At 39.5% G+C, this 21,965-nt stretch overlaps 3 protein-coding genes across 3 annotated transcripts in view; 1 reads left to right on the top strand and 2 right to left on the bottom strand.

The window, feature by feature from the left end:
- The window catches only part of LOC125225315 (carbonic anhydrase 1), a 39,661-nt gene extending 34,892 nt beyond the window's left edge, over nt 1-4,769 (top strand). Inside the window, exons 4-5 of the mRNA XM_048128963.1 lie at nt 1,502-1,723; nt 3,257-4,769. Coding sequence (XP_047984920.1) covers nt 1,502-1,723; nt 3,257-3,385 — 351 coding nt within the window. The 3' untranslated portion in view covers nt 3,386-4,769. The remainder of the gene's footprint in view (nt 1-1,501; nt 1,724-3,256) is intronic.
- On the bottom strand, nt 3,974-11,403 carry LOC125225313. The gene is made up of 4 exons (XM_048128960.1): nt 11,133-11,403; nt 10,674-10,845; nt 9,058-9,205; nt 3,974-7,155 (listed from the first exon to the last, which is right to left on the bottom strand). Exons 1-4 carry the CDS (start codon nt 11,239-11,241, stop codon nt 6,577-6,579), a joined length of 1,008 nt encoding a protein of 335 aa, XP_047984917.1. The 5' UTR covers nt 11,242-11,403; the 3' UTR covers nt 3,974-6,576.
- A 1,562-nt stretch (nt 11,404-12,965) lies between these two features.
- LOC125225307 (histone-lysine N-methyltransferase, H3 lysine-79 specific) overlaps nt 12,966-21,965 on the bottom strand; it is a 52,151-nt gene continuing 43,151 nt past the window's right edge. Inside the window, 7 exon segments of the mRNA XM_048128954.1 lie at nt 12,966-15,690; nt 15,830-16,006; nt 17,816-18,020; nt 19,388-19,702; nt 20,315-20,554; nt 20,959-21,396; nt 21,690-21,896. Of these exon segments, the coding sequence (XP_047984911.1) occupies nt 15,317-15,690; nt 15,830-16,006; nt 17,816-18,020; nt 19,388-19,702; nt 20,315-20,554; nt 20,959-21,396; nt 21,690-21,896 (1,956 nt within the window). The 3' untranslated portion in view covers nt 12,966-15,316.

Below are 21,965 nucleotides of genomic sequence, written 5' to 3'. Positions count from 1 at the left end.
TGGTTACAGGTCCCTGCGTATCATATACTAAAATCAGGCTTGAGAAAATGAGGTAAGTTAGAGTCGTTTTTTGCCAACTTTGTCGCGTCTGGTAAAAGTTATATTTATAATAAAATACACATGTACTTACGCAGTGTAAATAAAATTCATAGCTTAAAATTAATCTTGCACCACATATAAACTTTCATTTTTTTATTTCCTTAGAAGTAAAATTTTTTAAAGTCGCTTATTACGTCAAGTATACAATATACACGTAGCTTAATGTAGAAAATTCAAGTTTTTAGCTTTTATAGACCCGGAATATTTCAATTCTACTAATGCTCATATCGAAACTTTAAGTCGGTCTGGCGGATGGTTGGGTCCATCCGATTGGTCTGGCTGCTTACAAACGGTCTAGTTACAGGTCCCTGCGTATCATATATCAAAATCAGGCTTGAGAAAATGAGGTAAGTTAGAATCGTTTTTTGCCAACTTTGTCGCGTCTGGTAAAAGTTATATTTATAATAAAATACACATGTACTTACGCAGTGTAAATAAAATTCATAGCTTAAAATTAATCTTGTACCACATATAAACTTTCATATACTTATTTCCTTAGAAGTAAAATTTTTGAAAGTCGCTTATTACGTCAAGTATACAATATACACGTAGCTTAATGTAGAAAATTCAAGTTTTTAGCTTTTATAGACCCGGAATATTTCAATTCTACTAATGCTCATATCGAAACTTTAAGTCGGTCTGGCGGATGGTTGGGTCCATCCGATTGGTCTGGCTGCTTACAAACGGTCTAGTTATAGGTCCCTGCGTATCATATATCAAAATCAGGCTTGAGAAAATGAGGTAAGTTAGAGTCGTTTTTTTCCAACTTTGTCGCGTCTGGCAAAAGTTATGGCCGGCGGAAACGGTCTGGCATTGATGATAACCAATTTCTAACAACGTGCTCTAACACATATATAAAAATCAGCCTTGAGAATTTAAGGAAAGTAAGCACTTTTTTTTTTCACCTTCATCACTTGATAGCAAAAAATTGGCCGATGGGCCGAACTAGAAAATATGCACACATTAAACGCCGATGTGAACTCTACATTGTCCCAAAGTTTCATCCTTGAGAATTTGAGGAAGGTCTGGCGGGCCTGGGCTCTTGATCTATACTTAATGCTACGCTTCGATGCACAAAAAACAAGTTTATCGACAAACACTAAATCTCCGTGGACAAACTTGGTCAAATAGGTCAAAAACGTCGAGCTCGTGCGTAGTATGTTCGAAACAGCGAAGTTTTATTGACAAAATTTAGATATCAAGTGGATTTAACTTGCAATGCCTAATGCTCTTTGCTGCCAGTTTAGTTAAAGTCACAATCGTTCACATTCCGTGGCGAACGCAATGCAACTGGCTCAGTCGCACCAATACGGAAAAGTGATAGATCTCTCTACGATAGACAGTGATACATTTGCAACTCTTCCCTTAGTCTAACGCTAACGGGACGCATAATTGTTTCTAGGTGGGCAGAAAGCACCCCGAGCTGGACAAGGTGGTGCGGTTGCTGCCCTTCATCCGGCACAAGGGCGACAAGGTGACGATGTCGGACCCGCTGGACCCGGCGCAGCTGCTGCCCGCGCGAGCCGCCTACTGGACCTACCCCGGCTCGCTCACCACGCCACCCTGCACCGAGTGCGTCACCTGGATCCTGTTCAAGGAGCCCGTCGAGGTTTCCGCCGAACAGGTAAACTTGTTAATCATTCTATGGCTCCTCACTAATGTGTTTATCACGAAGCCAGTAGCATCACCCGTATAACAATCAAAGCCGTATTTATTACATTTTAGAAGGTTGAAGGAAAAGCGGTTAATTATTGTGTAAAAAAAATGTGCGTCGCGCCTTCTCTCGTTTGTCGACCGATGACTAATCCTTGATAACTCTATCGTGCAAATCGGAAATAGTTATTTGTTATACAAGAGGGCAAAGTTGTATTTTAACGCCGAGTGTGGAATTGAAAAACGAGCAAGTGAAAGGATTCTATAGTTGAACCACGAGCGAAGCGAGTGGTTCGAGAATAGAATCCTGAACTTGCGAGTTTTTTAACACACGAGAAGTAAAATACATTTGCACCCGAATGTAACACAAAACTTTTCCCCTCACTATAGCGAGGAAACTACAACGCAAAAAATGCGTTTATCATTGCTTCCAGTAGTTCCACAGGCAGTTAATTTTAAAGCAGTTAATTTGACTTTATTCAAGGTCAAATTACTTTACCCACTAGTGGATAAAATGCGTTTTTACCCGCTGGTATTAAAGGACAAAACACGTGTTTACGAGCTAGTGAGGGGAAAAGTTACACAAACTAATGCGACTTTAAACATATAATTTTAGAATTATATCTATGACAGAAACAGGTAGTTTTGAGCTATCGAGATCACGTACAGTCATTATACATAATTGAGCATGGACTTAGTTATGTGTCGTTCAGTATAATATATTTAAGTAGGTAGATAAGTACTTAAGTATATCTGCATAATAGCTTTACCATTACCTACACACAAATACCTAGATATAGATTTCCTATGAAGGTAACTAATAAATATAATTCAAGAACTGGTTCACTTACTTTAAGTAGGAAACATTAGATATTTAATTGTATCAGTATCTACTCAATTAATTGCTGAGCAAGAAGTGACAGAACCTTTATCTAATTTATTAAAATTACAGTAGGTAAAGCTTACAAGGGCAAAATAAAATCTGAACTACTACCAGCAAGCTCTTATATATAGTGTGTGAATAAAAGAACACTTGTCATAGCAAACCTACGAGTATTTTATTAGATTATATAAAATGTTCCAGTTCGAAAATCAACTCTCATTAACCAGTAGTGTTTAACGAAACCAGTTGCTCGGGGAAATTCAGCCAGCATTCGAGCCGCTTGCGGCGCCTACCGGTCCGCGTGCATTTGTTTACCTGCTCACGGCCTACATTCTTTACTTTCGAAATCAGTAAGATAAGCGTGTCAAAGTCTCTTATCACATGTGACGTCTCTTCCGCGGAGCATTTGTTTTGACAATAGACTCAGCTCAATGTCAAAAATAAGCCTAAAGTAAAGCGATAACTGATAAGATTTATGTAACGTTTAGGATCATTTAGCATACGCTTTTACTGGGTCCAAAGTTCACTGACACATCTTTTTTCCAATAACTAACCTACCAATACGTACTTTTTTCTTTTCGTGTTTGACGGAATGGTTAATGAGGACGTGTTTCGTTTCAGTTGGCTCTGATGCGTAAGTTGCGGTGCGGCGAGGCCTCGTGCGGAGAAGAGGCTATGGAGTTGCTCCACAACTTCAGACCCACGCTGCCACTGGGCAACCGCGAGCTGCGCGACTATGGCGGCAACTAGCACCGGCCCCCAGCCCCACTGTCCCCGCTGACAGCTAGCTGTAACTCACGAGCTTCGCCTATAGTTGCCGCGGTACCAACGGACGACTGCGCACATAATGCCATTTCTTTCACTCTTGCATTATCATGTACAAGAGCGAAAGAGCATTAAAGTTACAACGTCGATCGGCAGCTATTACCGCGGCTGGTACCAGCAGTGCCATGCCCGCGAGAAGCAGGATGCACTAGAGTTCCTAGTTGCACACAAGTATTTTATACCGTTGTATTATTATAGTCGCCTCAGGTACTTACAGGGTGTTTTGTCCGCTCGGTGACGACGGATTATATATATGAGCGGGTCGAAGGTTAAAACGATAAGTGGAAATCATATTATGAACATTCAAGTGCCTTAGGCTATCAGTTGTAATCTTAACAAAATAATTGTAAGATGTTTTAGAATTCTCATTTTATGTAAGATTGATTTGTTTGTAATTGACCTTCCTTAGAAGGAAAACGCATGGTTAGCGCAATTAACCGGTATATTCTATAAATTCTATGTATTTAGTATAAGCTAGAGGTAAAGGTATCATCAAATGGAGTAAAAGGGGACTAAAACGACAAGGGATTAAAGGAAAGGAATTAAATAGTCCCAAATTACAATGAATGAAAAACGCTGCACCTACTTTATATACCTATTTGAATCTAGCACCTTTCCTTTGTAATAAGTATTTGCTATTGTCAAAATGTCACCTTTTTTTAAAATCCTTATTACTCCACTTGATGGTATTTACTGGCAAAGAAGGTATTAGCTACATTGGTAACTGAACAGAGCTTTTATCACATTTACCTACACTGACTGTTACAGAGTCTCATTAGATTGGCTTAATGGTAGCTACAACTTTACTAGAATTTATAACTTTATGGTTATAGAAATACAAATTGTGATGACGTTATTTTTGTATAAACATTTCAAGTAGGTACCTACTTAACTAAATGCCTACTAGTCCATATTTTTGAACGCTGTTAACCATATTTATGTATCAGTGCTAGAAGTAATTTTACAACCTTGTAAGTGATATAATACGTGCATTAATTGTTATATGTAATTATGTAAGTAGCTATAGTAAGTATGCTAGAACTGTGCCTCGACAATGGCCCATTTACACGATGCGAGAACACGCATGCGAGTTTCATTCGCAATGTATTTGGTGTGTTGAATTATTTTTAACCTCAAAAGTGCGCAATGTAATTAAAATCGCATGTGATTTCGCGCGCCGTCTAAACGAGCCTTAAAAGTGCCGCAGTTATATTAACTGTGACGCTAGTGAGTTTACATTAGACTTGCTATTCAGAGATGTGCTTGTAATAATTTACAAAAAAAATAAAAATATATATGTTACACTTAACTGGATGTCTTATAATTTTCTTCCTATAGGATTCCTCCGTACCTTTAATTTCATTCCAACCTCAGTCCTGTCATAACAGAAAGGACTTCTAACATCATTGCCACAATAATTACGGTTAGCTAAATAAAACTACCGAATTTGTACAATCACCGGCTATTAACATCGCACAAAAAGAAGGCAAGGCAGCAAAAATATCTGACACAATATTATTTCATAAGTGTGTCAGATGATTGTATAAATGAATATTAGTTTAAAACTGAAATGTGGATTAGATTGACATAAAAATACGACTAAAAAGCAAACTTTATATTTCATAAATATATATTCTTATTTAGTTACAAAGGTAAAAACACTTAAAAAGTATAGGAGGTACATTTTATTACAATTAGATGTAATTTAAGAATTTAATTAGATGTAGGTACAGTCAACCAATTAGAATCCTAGACCACTCTAGAGTCATGTCGTATTGACACCGTGCTATATTTGCTATAGAAGTCAGTTTGGCTTTTACTGTGAAAGGGTTCTACAGTGGCCTAGGATTCAGATTGGTTCATTGTACACTACCTATTATCGAAAATGTATTCGGACTTAATAATGACAGCTTATAACATTTTACTGATCCCACCATGTCAGTAGGTCAAGATACATTTTTCGTTGTATGTTAATTAATATTAAATTAGTTTCTACCAAAATAAGCAATCTTTTAACCTCGATCAATCGAGATACGGTAATTTTATCCAATAAAGTCAGTTTCCTCATAACGCGTCACAATGATTAATGACTTATTTAAAAACACAAAAACGCTGGTATTTTTAACAATTGCCATAATATAAGCAGTAATTGATATTTTGTATGAAAATCGGTCACGTATCGTCTTCACGGATATTATATTACATTCGTTAAATTCAAACCATAATTAGACATGGTTGCTAGATAAGGTAGGTACTTATCCTCGGTTCGGTTAGCGCAGTGTATGTTTTCCTTCGCCGGTACGATTCGAGCGCGTAATATTAAATATACATACAAGGAAAAATGTAACATGTTATATTTTTGATGATGAAATGAAGGAAATTTTACAGTTTAATAATATTCCTCGTGGAATTATTTTAATAAAGGTATCATCACCTTTTGTGGTAATTTACTAAAAAATACCTACAGGCATTGTTACATTAGAATAAGTTAAGGAGCACTGAATAGTCAATACAAACTAAAACTAAAAATAAACTGTGATTGAGTAGTGTTACATATACAAGCAAATGTGCTAAGCGTGAACCTAACATCCTAATGAAGGACAAAGATAAGTTGTTATAACAAAGAGGTAGAACCAAAATAATAACAATAAAATTGACATACAACTTGTATGAGTAACAAGTGTTCGATAAATGCCTCGTATTTATACTTTCTAAAATTAATTAGTGTCGATTTAATGGAGCAGGCAGCACGTTATACACAAATGTGTTCTGAATATTGACTAGAATACTGAACATTTCTACTGACCTTTCCGGACTTAACATTCCCAACAAGTTCTTCGTTAATACATGTAAAATTATAGGCCATATTTATTAAAATAGTTATATAAAAATACGATACCAATTTTATATAAAAATACAAAGTATAACTATATACACGAATACCAACAAGCTCTTTCTATTAGATATATAATACAATCTTCTATTTTACAAATATCACAAATCTGGCAAATACAATTTCTTAGCATACAAACCCTATCTACAATCTCTACATCGACATGCCTGCGTGCCGTATTTTAACTAGGTGGGGGACGTGGTACGTTAGCATTATAAATAGACTAAAATTGAATAAGATCTTCGGTATCTTGCGACCGGCCAGTGTCGCTGTTGAGATGAGCGGGCTTGGGAGAGACCTTGCGGCGCGGCGGCACGGGCGCGTCGCCGAGGATGCCGGCGGCGGCGGCGCCCAGCAGGCGGCCGCTGTCGGCCAGCGCGCGCACGTCGGCGCCCGCCCCGCGCCGGGCGGGCCCTGTCCCCGCCGGGCACAGCCGGTTCCGCGCCGGCGGACTCGGCGCGCAGCTCGCGATCGACTTCCCGTTATCGAATATCGACCCCTCGAGGGACTCGATCTGGCTTTTGAACAACGAGGACGTTTTACTTCTTTCGAGAGAGAAAACTTTCGTATCACTTTTGTGTCCGTCACTAGGTTCGTCGGTATAAAAAGTCGCATTGGTGGTGCGTAAGTGTCTATGTGTGTTCGCGTCGGATTTGCTCCGCTCGAGCGTGAAGGCGCCGGCGGTGTGGAGATGGCAGCTGAAGGAGCTGGTATTGACGGTGCAGGCGGGCGCCGTGGAGAACGGCACGGCCGGCGCCCACAGGCACGCGCCCTCGTTGCGCGGCACTAGTAGTAGAGGGTCCTAAAACATATTTGAATACCATGATCTGATAAACTCAAAGTAAATTCCATAGCTGGAGACCCATAATAGGTACTAACAGATGATCTAATCATCGTAACATTAGTGGGTCTGTAAGGTGTAGATCTGGCGATACGATCGCAATAAAATATAAAAAAATACTTACTTTAAAATCACAGCAAACTCACAAACTTTTTAAGAGCCATATAACATAGAAATAGAACCTATGAGCTATATCATATAAATAAGTATTTTGTATTAAATACTAAAATACACTATTATGAACATTTTTCAAACAGTGAAACGACATAAAAATTCTAACTATTGAACCTGCTCACAAATGAACGATATATTGTGAAAAGTATTTCACACTTTTCATTATTTTACAGTTATTGATTTGATTTTGAAATTCTTTTTTAATCTTTGTCTTTTGCAATAAACAAGTTCTTTAAATAACTAGTGAAACTCGAGGAAATGTCAAAACTACAGGAAATGACACACCATGAGATAATTTTAATGGCCTTGTAACAATTACCTTATCAGCCTTTAGAAAGGATAATTTGTAGCGTTGCAACACGTTAGCCGAGATGAATGACTCCTTTTTTGCTCTATTGTTTAATTAGGATTAGATTGGTCCGATTTCAGAAGATCGGATTTAGCGGAGACCGCGTAGAGAAGTCTCAGAAGAACGCTCACCATGTTGAAATCGTTTTTAAAATTTAGGACCCTTTTATGAGTCAGACTTGTATTTTTACACAGTCTAGGGCCATTATGGAGAACGTAATTAAACGTTGCCATGGGTTAACAGGAGTATGTGTTGTATGGAACAGGGCAAATTTACCTAAATGACTAGCTAATTAGTCTAATTACTAATTACATAACACATTCAGTGCCAGACAAAAATGGCACACTACTGCAGGAACCGATTGTTATCTATACCTTTTAACATGTACCATTGTACCTATAGTGATCAGCTGACTAGTTGATTGTCTGGCATCTGAGCAAAGTTCATGAGCGCCCACCAGGAGGGTTCCTGTCCTGGCAGTGTGTTAAGAGAAGCTCGCAAATATGTCTTCAATATACCTAGATATTTTTCTGTCAGGAACGTCAAGTTGTTAGTTCTTGACGAAATAAAATAATAATAATATTTTACTAGTAATAGTATAAGTTTAATAGTATAAGTTTAATAGTATAATATTTTACTTGTAACATTCAGTATTTTACAACTGTTGAAGTATTATAGATTTCTTTTATCTTTCTATCTGTTTGCTCTTTCTTTATGTATTGATTATAGTTAGTAATAATATGACATTTAGAGACTTTATACATCTCTAATTCTATATCAGTGTATAGCTACTTTGCTTATGATTAATATTTTTAATTGTTAATATTTCTATTAATTTCATTTGTTTAACTTTAATGAATACTCTGTAATGTTGACATGTAAAAGTGCCCCCGTGGCCTATTTGCTGAATAAATGATTTTGTATTTTGTATTTTTTTTTTAAAACATGGACAATCCTTTTATTGATAACTAGTCTTACATAAGGTTATTAATTACACCTAATAATAATCTCTAAAATCATGAATAATCATGTAAGAAATTATGTAAATTATTGAAATATGGTTCGTTTTATTATTATTGCCCATTTATTTTCAAACATGTGACATTTGTATAAAACATTAATGTTATATACACATGAATTCAAGCCTATATTCCCTAAACGGGGTAGGCAGAGCACATGAAACTACTAAGATTCAGTGCCACGGCAATAATTAATGGCATTATTATAGTGTAAGTTATCGATGAACTAAATGTCGGAAGGAAGTCACTAGTGTCACTTCGTTCGTGTCAGAAAAATATCTAGGTATAGTCATAAAGTTAAAAAGTAAAATATATTCTAACCTTGCCAGTAATGGAGTATATCTTGGACTGCAGCGTGTGCAGGCGCTCGCGCAGGTACTCGTAGGAGCACTCGCGCAGCTTGATGACCCACTGCACGACGTTGTCCTCGGCCCGCGCTGCGAACACGTGGCGCTTCTCTGGCTCGTCTCTGCAAATTCAAATGGGACACAACTTTTTTAAAAGATTTTGTTACTTTAAACTGAAATAAATGTCATATACAAAGAAAAAGTGACCAAGGCCTCCAAGTGTTCATAGCTGGATTCGAACCAGCGTCCTCTGTTATCGCGACGGATGCCTAAACCACTTGGCCATTCGGACACAGTGTCCGAATGGCCTAGGCATCAGTCCGGGGTTGGAGGCCTTGGTCACTTTTTTTTTGTACAATATGACATTTATTTCAGTTTATGGTTAAAATAGTAGTGTGTCTACTAAAAAACACAAATTAAATTAATTTTCTATGAGGATAAATTAATTTGTTCTAAGAATTTTATTACTTGTCGCTAAAACCAGTATGTTCAGAAAAGTTATAGAAAATTCTTATTTCTTTTTCAGCATTTACTTTCAGCAATCTCAATGAGCAAAAAAATTTTTTATTCAAACTCTGTTCAACCTTTTCTATGAATATTTAGTGGCCTAAAACATTTAAATCCTTCCAAAAAGAAAGAGGCACATTCATCTTCTAACTTTGTATTTTACTGACCCCGGAGGGCCCATTTCTCTAAGCTACAATTTGCAATTTACAAGCGGTAGTCAATGTCTAATATCACAAATTGGAAAGAGACTTCCGCTTGTAACTTTCAGTTTTGAGAAATGGGCCCCAGGGGCCCGTTTCTCGAAAGGTACAAGCCTTGTATTACAAGTGTGTTTCCATGACAACCCATTCGATTTGACAGTTCGCGCACTTGTAGTACAAGGCTTGTACCTTTCGAGAAACGGGCCCCTGGTCCAGTACATCCTTTTTGTCTCCAAATTGCACTATATCATTAGACCAATAAGGGCAATAAGATACATGCATTACAGATGATTCAACCTAATCATTCACTTAATGTGGAGTGTCTGGCAAATGTTCAATATCTTCCAGCTGTTCGGATATCAAAACTTCATTGCCAAGAAATTGGATTGGAAGCAGAGCTAATTGCATCTTTCTACTTGTATATGAATAGATGATATCTATAATGTTATAATTCTATCAATGACTTCTTTAATAGATCAGACAAAAAGTATGATGTTTAGAAAGTACAAGTCTGGAAGTCTTATAAGTGACAAACCAAAAAAAGATCCTAAATATAAAATATCGGCAAAAACTTCATTACTAAGAGATTAGTGCAAGCTTGGAACAAATTACCCTCTGAAGTTGTGAACTCTACCAATGTTAATCAATTTAAAAATAGACTAGACAAACTATCTAAGAAGTGAAATCATGCAAAGTGAACTATGATTTAGACGTACCAGCATCAGCTGCCTGTCTAAAACGAAATAATAACATAAATGTTGTCAGAAATTTAAATACAAAGAAACAGGATATATGCATTATTTAAAAAACAAAATACAGAAATTATATTCTTTCAACGTTACTAGTATGGCAATGACATAATCGCAAATTATATTCAACTTACATAAAAGATATAGAAAATGAAAATGATATATTAGGTCCATGCTCCATCTGGATAGATGAGTTTTCCATAACAAAGACACCGGCTGGATTCTTTGTATCAAACTTGCCCATCTCACTTATCTTGAAGTAGAACAAGTAGTTGTTGATGAGCCGGAACCACCTCTCCTTGAACACTGAAAGGTTGATTAATTAGCCTAATTACAGTAATTACTAAAACAAAGAATATCTTTGACTACTAAAAGAATATATTTTAAAATAATTTATGTGATCTTATTCTGAAGATACAAATAAATATAACTGGTTTTCGATCTCATCAAGATAAAGTTAATTAGAGATTGTGCTTGCAAAACCATATTGCAAGTTGTTAGTCTTTCAAAATACCTTTTCAACACAGATGGTTGACTTTAGCAATGGATCTTTGTTTAACCTCTATTTTCAGTAAAATAAATATAATTTTTACCTGCTTGATTGCGGTAGCCCCCATTGGAGATCTTTTTGTAGTTTAATCTCCCCTCAATAACACAAGGCTGGTCGCTCAAGTGAGCGAGCTCACGAACGTTGCATTTCATTAGGACTAGCAGTAGAACACCACTCTCAGCTAAAAAGTTACACTTCTAATACTATTTGCATTTTATTTTAGAAGTTCTAATACTATTGTAATTCATAACAAGCATTCAGACTATGTTTTACATATTTTAATCAATTTTCGTTTATTTTTATACTAGAGTTGATCGTCCTATGAAATTAAATTGACACCTAATTGACAGTGACGTGAGAACACCAGTGTTGTCATGCTTTGTTTATGAAATAGGTTCATAAATTTCATAATAGACGGTCGGCTACGTCGAACACGATTCAAACTAAACAGTACTGTAAAGGCTTTCCAGGCGGAACTATCAAATTGACAATCAAGTCGTTATAGTGTGAGAGACCAACGACTTTAGAACTCGGGGTTGAATTTTGCTAAGCGAAATAAGCCTTATAGTAATTTGCCAGTTAGTGGCCACGCTATTCTAAAAATGAAATCTCTTCTCCTATAAACAGAGTTCATTTTTTGGCCACCTGTCAGTAACTGGCCACGTTATTCTAAAATTAATTCAGATTACCTTTACAGTGAGTTCAGTTCATTTTTTGTACAGGTGACCAGTGGCCAATTTCTCAAAGCTACAAGTTACAAATGGTAGGTGCTGTCCAATATAAGTTGAAGAGACTTCTGCTGGTAACTTGTAACTTTTAGCTTTGGGATATGGGCCACTGCTACTGGCAATTTATCCTATTTGTTTTTACTGTTTTTGTAACAACCAACGCCTTTGTTTAGGCAAATATTTTCACTACCTAAGCGCCAGTACAATTTCAACTTTAGTATTCAGATTGAAGGTTAAAGTTAAATAGCTTGTTGGATCTTAAAATAATGCGAGCATGAATGCAATGAAAAACACAATGAGTATAATTATTAATTTATTTTAACTTTTAGTACAAAATAAAACTAGTACACAGGGATACATCTCAAACCTAGCATTTGCAATGTTGAATAGTCCGAGCCTTACCACAATAAGTCTTCTCATTTGTACTATTTTAGACACTATAACCTCACACAATAGCTCATTTCCCCATCAAAAAATAAAACTTAGCCAATCCTGAATAATGTTATCACTCTCTGAGAGTATAATTGGTCAACACATGTTGACATAACACTAACTTACAACACACTTTCCGAATCGATCTTAAGCTTATAAAGTATTCATCAAATACATAATTTTGAGGTTTGGAGCGGCATTAATGAGTTTTTTCAGGCACAATCAAACCAGTGCAGTCCAATGCTCAAAATACAAAAAACGACGCTAGAAAACATATTATCGCTAAATGTGGTTCAGCTGCATTTATAGCATGCAATATCATAAGAGCCGTTTCTGTATTACAAACATTAAATCTTGAAAATCTCATTCACTAAGCCCAATATCGTTCATGGTCTCTGATTATTACCAATGTACACGTTACTATGATTACCCATAAAACTACACAACAATGTTGTGGCTATTTTTATCTGTAACAATAGATCAATAAAAGTGCACATTCCAATCGAAATCAAGTAATAAAACAACTTCTTAATTTCGAAATAAATATGCTACACAAGTCATACCTAAGTATAACATGTCATACCTACAACAAATGTCCCAAGAATGTTGTAACGTAAAATCTATGCCATTGTTACATCTCGCAGAAGTCGCAGAATTCTATCAAAATATTAGATTTACAAAATATTTCGCTTGAAAGACACATCTTCCAGTATTTCCATACTGGAAGATCTTAATTCTAGAAGGCGGATTAGTCCAAGTGGGCGAAATTACTTGTGTCTGTCCGTTTGGTTTGATTCATGGCCTAGCGCTTAAAGTGAGAGCGTCCACCGAACGTCGGCCGCCGCATGGGTCCGGTGTGTTCGGTGCACGACTCACAGCCGAAAACGCAGTGTTGACACGACCTGTTCATAAACATTTTTTAACACACTTATCACGTATATTATGTACTTTTATTGTTATTAAGTTCTTAAAGGGTGACAAGGTTAAGATGGTCAATGATGTGAGTTTTACTAGTTTATTTTTTTAATATCAGCAAAGAGATACAATTAAGTGAAAGCAGTGTGAATTGTTTGGGAACAGGTATGTTTTATAAGTAATGCGTGCGATATTGTCTAGCATTCGCCGACTGTCTATCATTTATAACAACCTGCAACAACAAATCGCTTATATCTTCTATTTATTTATGAAAATAGTTGTATAATTGTACACCTACACTAATATAAATTTGCTAGCTGATCTATTTTTCGGGTTGTCCCAGAAATAAGTACAAGGCAAAAAATTATAATTTACCTAAATAATTAACTAGTTTCCTAATACCCGATGATGGCAGTGAGTAGCTTTCTTTTTACATACATTTCAGTTAAATATAACACATTCCAATTCTATCCTTTAACTCATAATGAACATTAAAATGGTATAATATCGATTTACACTAAAATGTATAAACTACAAACATAATGAACTAATGAAGACATGAACACTTAGGTTTTTTCGCTTACTTCTGGGATTCCCTTACCTATTGAACAATATGGGTTTCGGAACATTTCGTCTAATTGATAAGTCATTTTCGCGGTCTACAAATCTACTCGTAGATCATTACTCCTGTAGTCTCATTTCCCTTGAGGGTATAAAATGGCAGTTCCTTGATCATGCAAAATCTTCACGCCACGCGTGCATAGCCTGTGGTCGCTGCGTGTCTAAAACGTGTTATATTATCTTAGGAACTGAGGACACATTGTGTTTGTTATGACACATCTGTATATCTGATCTTGTTCATAATTTTTAAGCAGTGATAAAACAATGTAGTCACAATTTAAAAAACCGCGTTTAAAAAAACCAAACCTAATAAAATTGTGCGTTTCCATGCAAAATCAACAAAATCAATTTAAAATGTACATTTTATCTTATAAAAAATTAAATATTTTCTAAAAGTCGACATGATCATTTGGCACTATACAATTTAGACATACGTAATAATCCTAATAAGTAAGAAAAAATAAATAAAACAGCACCCTATAATGCTAATAGTTCAGTTGTTAAAACACTGTATACATACACACAAAAAGAAAAAGCTCTTGCCGCCGGTCTATAACAGCTCATGTTTAGATCAATTTGATTCAGTTTCGTATATAAAAATCACAGTTATTATGTCAGGACACCCAGGCTAGTGCTAAGAAACATTTTGGTGAAAGAGTACTTCATTATTCTATTTAAAAGCTAATACGAGTAAGCTAGTTTTTATTTTAAATTGCGCTGACATATAACTAATTTTCTAGTCGACCCCTACCGAGATAATACAGAAACCTAATTCGCGTAATTTATTGCTTCTTTCTTTTGTATATTAAAATATTTAAAATAAAAAAAGAAAGTCGTCTCTGTGTAATAAATAGATTTACGAATGCGGCTAAGGCAACAGCTGCAGTTTCAGTCAGTATTTGGCGCCAGTCAGTTGTCAGTACTACATGCATCAAACGAGACTACACAATGATCCTTCACATACATCACTTACAATAATCTACGTCCATAATATGTACAACTCGCTATCGATACACACTATTTCTTAAGATTCTCCACAGAAATGATCAACATTATTCAGACTGAGCTATCCGTAACGTCAAAAAATAAAACTCATAAAACAACAAACATTCATCGAATGACCGGCGAAAAAAACGATCGCCGCATCACTAGCGAACCGCGTATTTCAGAATCTAGGACCTAAATGAACACATGAAATACGATCCGTCGAGGTGCCGTCGACCTACGAAGCGCTCGAACGGAACGGCCGCGTGAACTTATAAATCTTATAATTATTATAATTACAATTCTTAAACATAATATAAACTCAATAATATACATAATTACATTATAATATATTCGAAAAAATAACAAAAAAAAACCGTCGGGGTCGGTACGAGAGCGAGCGACCTCGGGCGACTCGCGGAGCACTATGTTACATAGGTCCGCCGCGTCGCGGGGCGTGTCTCGTGTCTCGTGTCCGGTGTCGGAGGAATCACTAGACGCAGGGGTGGAGGAAGCGGCACTCCGGGCAGCGCTAGGTGCGCGGGCGTCACATCGCCGGCCGCTCCCAGTCCACGGCGGCGGGCGGCGGCGCGCCCGACCACGCGTCCCAGCGCTCGCGCCGGAAGAAGCGCTTCTTGAAGTGGTGCGCCTGCGCTTGCGCCTGCGCCTGCGCCTGCGACGGCGAGGCGGCGCGCGCGTCCGCCGCCGGCGCCGGCGCGGGCCCCGGCGGCGCCGCTCGGGTCGGCGCGCCCGGCCGCGTGTCGCCGTGCCCGATGCCGGAGTCGGGCGACGTGTTGTACGCCTCGTCCGACCGCCGCCGCTTGTCCTCGATGGCGGTGGACGCGAACGATATTATCTGGTCGAAGCGAAAGTCTATCCGGTCCTGCCACTTGCTCTCCTCGACCTCCTCGCCACCTTCGCCTTCTGAAAAAACGAGAAACTAAGAATTTCGCCTAGCCTCCTTGCCTTGTCATTGTCAATGACAAAAACGGGCGTCAGTGAGGCCTAGCCCGGACGGCACTTGCGGTATCGCCTCAGGTGTGAATAGTAGTGTACGTACCGTTGGGCCTCGACGCGTCGGGCAGCTCGTCCACGAGCGGCGTGGAGGTGTTGGAGTGCGGGTCGGGCGGCGGCGAGCGGCGGCGCTCGTCGTCGGGCCCGGGCGCGCCGGCGCCGCCGTTGCGCCCGCGCCAGTACTCCGACGCCAGCACGCGCGCCTGCAGGCACGCCGCTAGACCTGTCGACGTTCAACCGTGAGCCCACCACGTCTTGCTATTTCCAGATATTCGCTCTAATTCAGAACCTCGAGTACTATGCGGCAACGGAACATAAATGAGGGCGCCACTCGCTTCGTAACTGGCACACGATGAATGGAAATTATTTAGTTCCATGTTATTTGATTTATATATTATTTTATTTCGCAATGTTAATTAAGGAATCACAAGTTTTATAAGCCCTTTACGGAATTAGAGCGAAAATCTTTTTAAAGACTATTATATTATTTTTCCCCTCACTAGCTCGGAAACACGTGTTTTGTCCTTTAATACCAGCGGGTAAAAACGCATTTTATCCACTAGTGGGTAAAGTAATTTGACCTTGAATAAAGTCAAATTAACTGCTTTTAAATTGATAAAAGTAGGTGAATCTAGTAATAAAGATGATTTACCACCCGTGGAACTACTGGAAGCAGTGATAAACGCATTTTTTGCGTTGTAGTTTCCTCGCTATAGTGAGGGGAAAAGTTTTGTGTTACACTCGGGTGCAAATGTATTTTACTTCTCGTGTGTTAAAAAACTAGCAAGTTCAGGATTCTATTCTCGAACCACTCGCTTCGCTCGTGGTTCAACTATGGGATCCTTTCACTTGCTCGTTTTTCAATCCCACACTCGACGTTAAAATACAACTTTGCCCCCTTGTATAACAAATAACTAATAATGAGTTATAGCAATCCAATGTAAGCAATAAAATGAAAACTATATCTACAGTGCTACTACGGTTTTAATAGGTAGAATACATATGATACACGACAACAGTAGTGAGCAGTTAGACATCCATGATCTGGAAGGCTCTACATTAGCTAATTCCTTTCAAAGGATATTGTGCTAAAGAAACAGGTAAAAATAGATTGAATCGAACGGCTCGCTACTTCAAGGTAAATAAATATGTTCTATTTACGACTATACTAGCATTCAAGTTGGTAAATAGAAATATTTTACACATAAATCCGGGGTATGAGTTATTAAAGCAATTATGATATATGAACGCTGCGCATGCATGAGCAAAACACCCTTTATCCTCAATGAAGCACAACAAAAAACAGTAGATGGATAAACTTTTTAAAGCTTTAGAAAAACATAACAGTGTGACCGACAAATAAAAAGTTAAAGATTGCATCCACCTATCATTCTTCCACCCTTTTGCATGCTAATAACTGATCAAGTCTACGTGGATTAGATATAAAAGTAATCATTCAGGCGTCGCCAAACTGCGCCCAGATCTATATACATACTACAAATTGTATATACGGACGCTTATATGTATGTATTATACACAAATGATCGTTAGCAAACGCCCGGACGAGACCATAAAGTCCTATTTTGATCACAAAGACCGAAGTCACGCAAAAATAATTTACTCGGCTAGCTTGCGCAAATTATTTCCAAAATAAACTGACAACATGCAAAATTAGATTTACCTTGTGATTGCTTAAACATATTGAAAACTAAGTGAATGAATAATTTGCAGATAATGTTTCAGTCGGGGCGATGACATTTCAGTCTCTGTGATCTCAAAACGAGTTGAGAAAAGGGGTAGAGTTCCCAACCTCTCTGCGGCGAGCCTCCCCAAATGGTAAATACGATTTCATGACGGAAAAAGTACAACGCGTGTTGCAAAAGAAAGCTATGCTCAATGTGACCAAAAACAAAGATTTGACGCGTTCGATTTTTGAATAATTTTGGTTGCTTCTGTTGGCATGTCGCTACTGCTGCGTAAGAAGGCTCGCCCTTGGGTGGGGAAGTCTCGGCGGAGTAGCGTGGGTAGTGACCTTCGAGCGGCTGGTGCGGCGGGTTCGGCGGGTCCTGGTAGCGCGCGGACATGTGCACGGCGGCGTTGATGATGCTCTGGTTGGAGATCTCGAGCGTGCGCTCGATCTCGCCGTTGACCAGGTCGCCGATGGTGCGCGCCGGCGCCGGCGCGGCCAGGCGCTCCTGCGACAGATGACGCCGCAATGCTAGCTTCGCTGGCGATACCTGTGTAGTGTGCGGTACCCGCGCACGGGCCGAGGGGTTCTTTAATCGAGCCTTATAGCGATTGACGTGGGTCATGGGCTTTCATCAGATTATGAGACAGATCGATCGGTTAGCGGAGTAGCATGGGGATGTTAGAGATAGTGGGAGCGTGATTAGCACAAACATATATCTAAGTAGAACACCCATACGCACATATGTTCTACATAACACATTTCATAAGGTTGTCCAATTCTGATCTTTTCTGAAGATGGAAGAAAAGTAAAGTTTATCAAAATGTTAAATTGCTTAACCTAAATATGTATTTATAACCATTGGCACGTCATGCTCCACGGCAGCGCCACCTTAGCTTTGATGAACATAAACATATGGGAAAATATCTATATAAAGTCTATAAAATTCTAGACTAGTTAAAAAAATATCTATGTTTCTAGTTTCGTCGTGAGCTATACATTGTGGCGCTGCTGTAGAGCATACTCCACAGCAGCGCCACCATAAAATATCAATTACTGCATATGGTACAGGCACGTATATGGCTTCAAATAATTCTATAACAATTCTATATTGACCATGCTTACGAAATCCCTACTTTTATTTTGCATTTAGGAAAATACGATGCCACAAACCTTTTGTAAGAAATAATTATCGCAGCGCCTTATTGAAAATCTCGGCAAAATTGTTAGTGTGTTTTCCTTGATTTTTTATTAAGGCGCTGCGATAATTATTTGTTATAAAAGATTTGTGGGATCGTATTTTCCTACATGCAAAATAAAAGTAGGGATTTTGTAAGCTAGGCCAATATAGAATTGTTATAGAATTATTTGAAGCCATATACGTGCCTGTACCATATGAAGTAATTGATATTTTATGGTGGCGCTGCTGTGGAGTATGCTCTACAGCAGCGCCACAATGTATAAGAGCTCACGACGAAACTAGAAACATAGATATTTTTTTAACTAGTCTAGAATTTTATAGACTTTATATAGATATTTTCCCATATGTTTATGTTCATCAAAGCTAAGGTGGCGCTGCCGTGGAGCATGACGTCCATTGGCTCGTCATTTTAATTGAAAATTGAAGAATACTGTGGCCGCGTCTATTTCGCGATATAACACAGAAAAGCATCTATTAATTAATTTATCACGTGTGAAAAGAGAAACTAATAATTTAGTTCAACATAAAACAATAAACGCGACCAGAATGTCTTCACGATAACAGAAAATGCTAAAGATGAGAATTGGATACCGTCAGGACACCGGTCTTACGGTCGTGACACCCTTGCCACATTTTACCACGGAGCACATGAGATGTCTCGGTACATCTATTTAGATACATGTGTGTGTGTGTATAGAGAGCGGCGTGCGTGTTACCTGCGTGTAGTCGGGCTGGTGGCGCAGGTCGCGCTCGAGGTGCGCGCGGCGCTCGTACTGCGCGTGCGAGTAGCGCTCGCGGCGGTAGTCGCGCGAGCGCGGGAAGCCGGGCGCGGGCGCGGCGGCGGGCGCGCGCGAGTACCCGTGCGGCGAGTGCGGCGCGTGCTGCCCGTGCGACGAGTGCTGCCCGTGCTGCGAGTGCTGCACGTGTTGCGGGTGCTGCTGCGGGTGGGGTTGCTGCGCCGACTGCCGCACGTAGCCGTTACTGTACGCGTGATTCGGCGCGGGCGGTTGCCGAGACGCTTTACGTTGCTCCTGGAAACAATTAGAAGGCGGTTAGGACATACCCTACTGACGACTTTGAAACATCGATATCATGCAGCATTAAATTTTTCACGGAAATTTGTATTGTCGGCTTACTTGTATGTATACATCCATTTCCCAAAGCTGCATGATTCAATGAACAAATGAATTATATCTCAAGCCATGTCAATCAAATTACACAAACATAAGGGCAGATTTTGACTCAGTAATTTTTGTTTCATTTGACTCGATCCATCAATTATTTACTTAGTTTAATTTGGTGAATTTATTTAAAATATACGGCGGCTAGGCAGTTCTCGCTAAATTTAAATATGTATTTATAAAACTATATGCCTTTCAACAATACTAAGGGCCCGTTGCATCAAACCATCTGTCACCGTTAAAGCATTCGCTAAATTTTATTGCATGGAAAGTTCCATAGACGTCTGCTGCGTGACGATGATGTGTCTGTCAAATTTGGTTGAAGCAACTGGCCCTAAAACACAGCTAGGGGAAGCAAATTCGGACGGCTCAAGACCCAGTGGGCGCAGTCGCCCACTGCCGTTTAAACCTGGATCGTGGTGCGAGGTGGAGCTAGAGAGAAAGTAATGGAACGAGTATTACCTGATCCTCGTTGAGCACGGAGGTGATGATGCTCTTGAGGCGGTCCTCGAAGTTGATGACCTTGGGCGACTCCTGCACCTTGCCGACGACGTTGAGCGGCTTGCCGGGCGAGCGCGGGCGCGCGGGCCGCGGCGGCTGCGGCGGCGCGCGGTGCAGCGGCCGCGGCCGCGGGGACACACCGCCGCCGCCGCCGCCGCGGTGCTCGTCGCGGATGTACCCGTTCACGATCACGTTCGGCGTCTATGAGATTGCAGAAGGTTAGGACGTCTTCCAAATGCGATCGTTTGAGAATCATTCGACGAATAGGCCAACTTTTGAAAGAAATAATACAAAATGAACCACAAACGTTCGTGATTTGACGGCAAATGTCGATATCACTGTTAGTGTCCATTTCCATACACAAGAAGGCAGATCCTTCGACACATACGGACCCTATAACTTTCCTGGTATGTATTTTATCAATTTATCATTTGGCTTTACGGAAATAAACTATTTAAATGAATTCTTTTAACCATTCATTCGAAATTTGGGTGGCTTCGAGTTAAGCATATGGGGTTTCACGGTTGCCACGGGAACAGACGGTGCGTTCACCTTCTGATTTACACGCTGACTTAAATACATAGTAATATAAATTCGACACATACCTTCTTGCCCGCCTCAATCTGCCGTCCAGTCTCCAGAATCTTCTGTGCCAGCAGCTCCGGATTCTGCTCCTCTATCTTGCCCATATCTGGCACATCGGGCCACTCTTGTGAGCGCGAGCGGTGCTCTCGAGACTTGCGCGGTTTCGAGTTCACCGTATGGGGTTTCACTGTTGCCACGGGAACAGACGGCACATTCACCTTCTGATGTTCACTAGCTCGTTCCATTTGGATTATTTCTCCTTGCAAATGTCCTACTTGCGCTTGTAATCTTTTCCGGTGTGCAAGAGTGGCCGTTATTTCTCTGAGTATGCAGTCGTGTGCTACGTTCTGAGTGATCTCCATGTCTGGAGGTATGTGGCCTAGTTGGCGATACTTTTCTGTTATCTCAAATGTCCGTTGTTTAACGAGTATAGCCTGTTCTGCTTCAATGTTGTTAACCTATAACAAGAATAAAAAAATATAATTCCTGAATTTTCCGACGTCTAAAAATATGAAGTAGAAATAGAGATATAAATTTCTCAAAACCACAAGTGCGAAAGGATAGAGACTAACTTCAACAAGTTTCAATGTACAGTACAAATTCTCCGGGTCTATTACCCGTTGTGGTGCCCAGCTCCGTGAAGCGCGCCTTCAACAGAGCTGTGCTGTCGCCTATCAGCACTTTCACTTATTTTTCGAGTCGCGACGGATACAGTAGAGTGAGAGAGAGGGACAACACTCGTGTCAGTTACCTGCTGCTGCAGCTTGCTGGCCTTGCTCTGCAGGTCCTTGTGGCGGCCGACGATCTCCTTCGCCTTGGCCAGCAGGTCCACGGTGTTGTTGGCGTGGATGCCGAGCTCTGTCATGCGCGCCTTGAGGAGCGCCACGCTGTCGCTTATTAGCACGTTGATCTGTTTGTCGAGTTGTGAAGCGCGAGATTTTAGTTTTTGGTTGCGCTCCTGTAAGGAAAATATGTGTTAGCAAGCGGTATTTTATATCGAATCGGCCTTTAATTAATATCCGTGAAA

The sequence above is a fragment of the Leguminivora glycinivorella genome, chromosome 4 (genome assembly GCF_023078275.1).
Source record: "Leguminivora glycinivorella isolate SPB_JAAS2020 chromosome 4, LegGlyc_1.1, whole genome shotgun sequence".
Classification (NCBI taxonomy): Eukaryota; Metazoa; Arthropoda; class Insecta; order Lepidoptera; family Tortricidae; genus Leguminivora; species Leguminivora glycinivorella.
The sequence above is the reverse complement of the archived record's forward strand: the minus strand, read 5'-3'. Positions and strand labels throughout refer to the sequence as shown.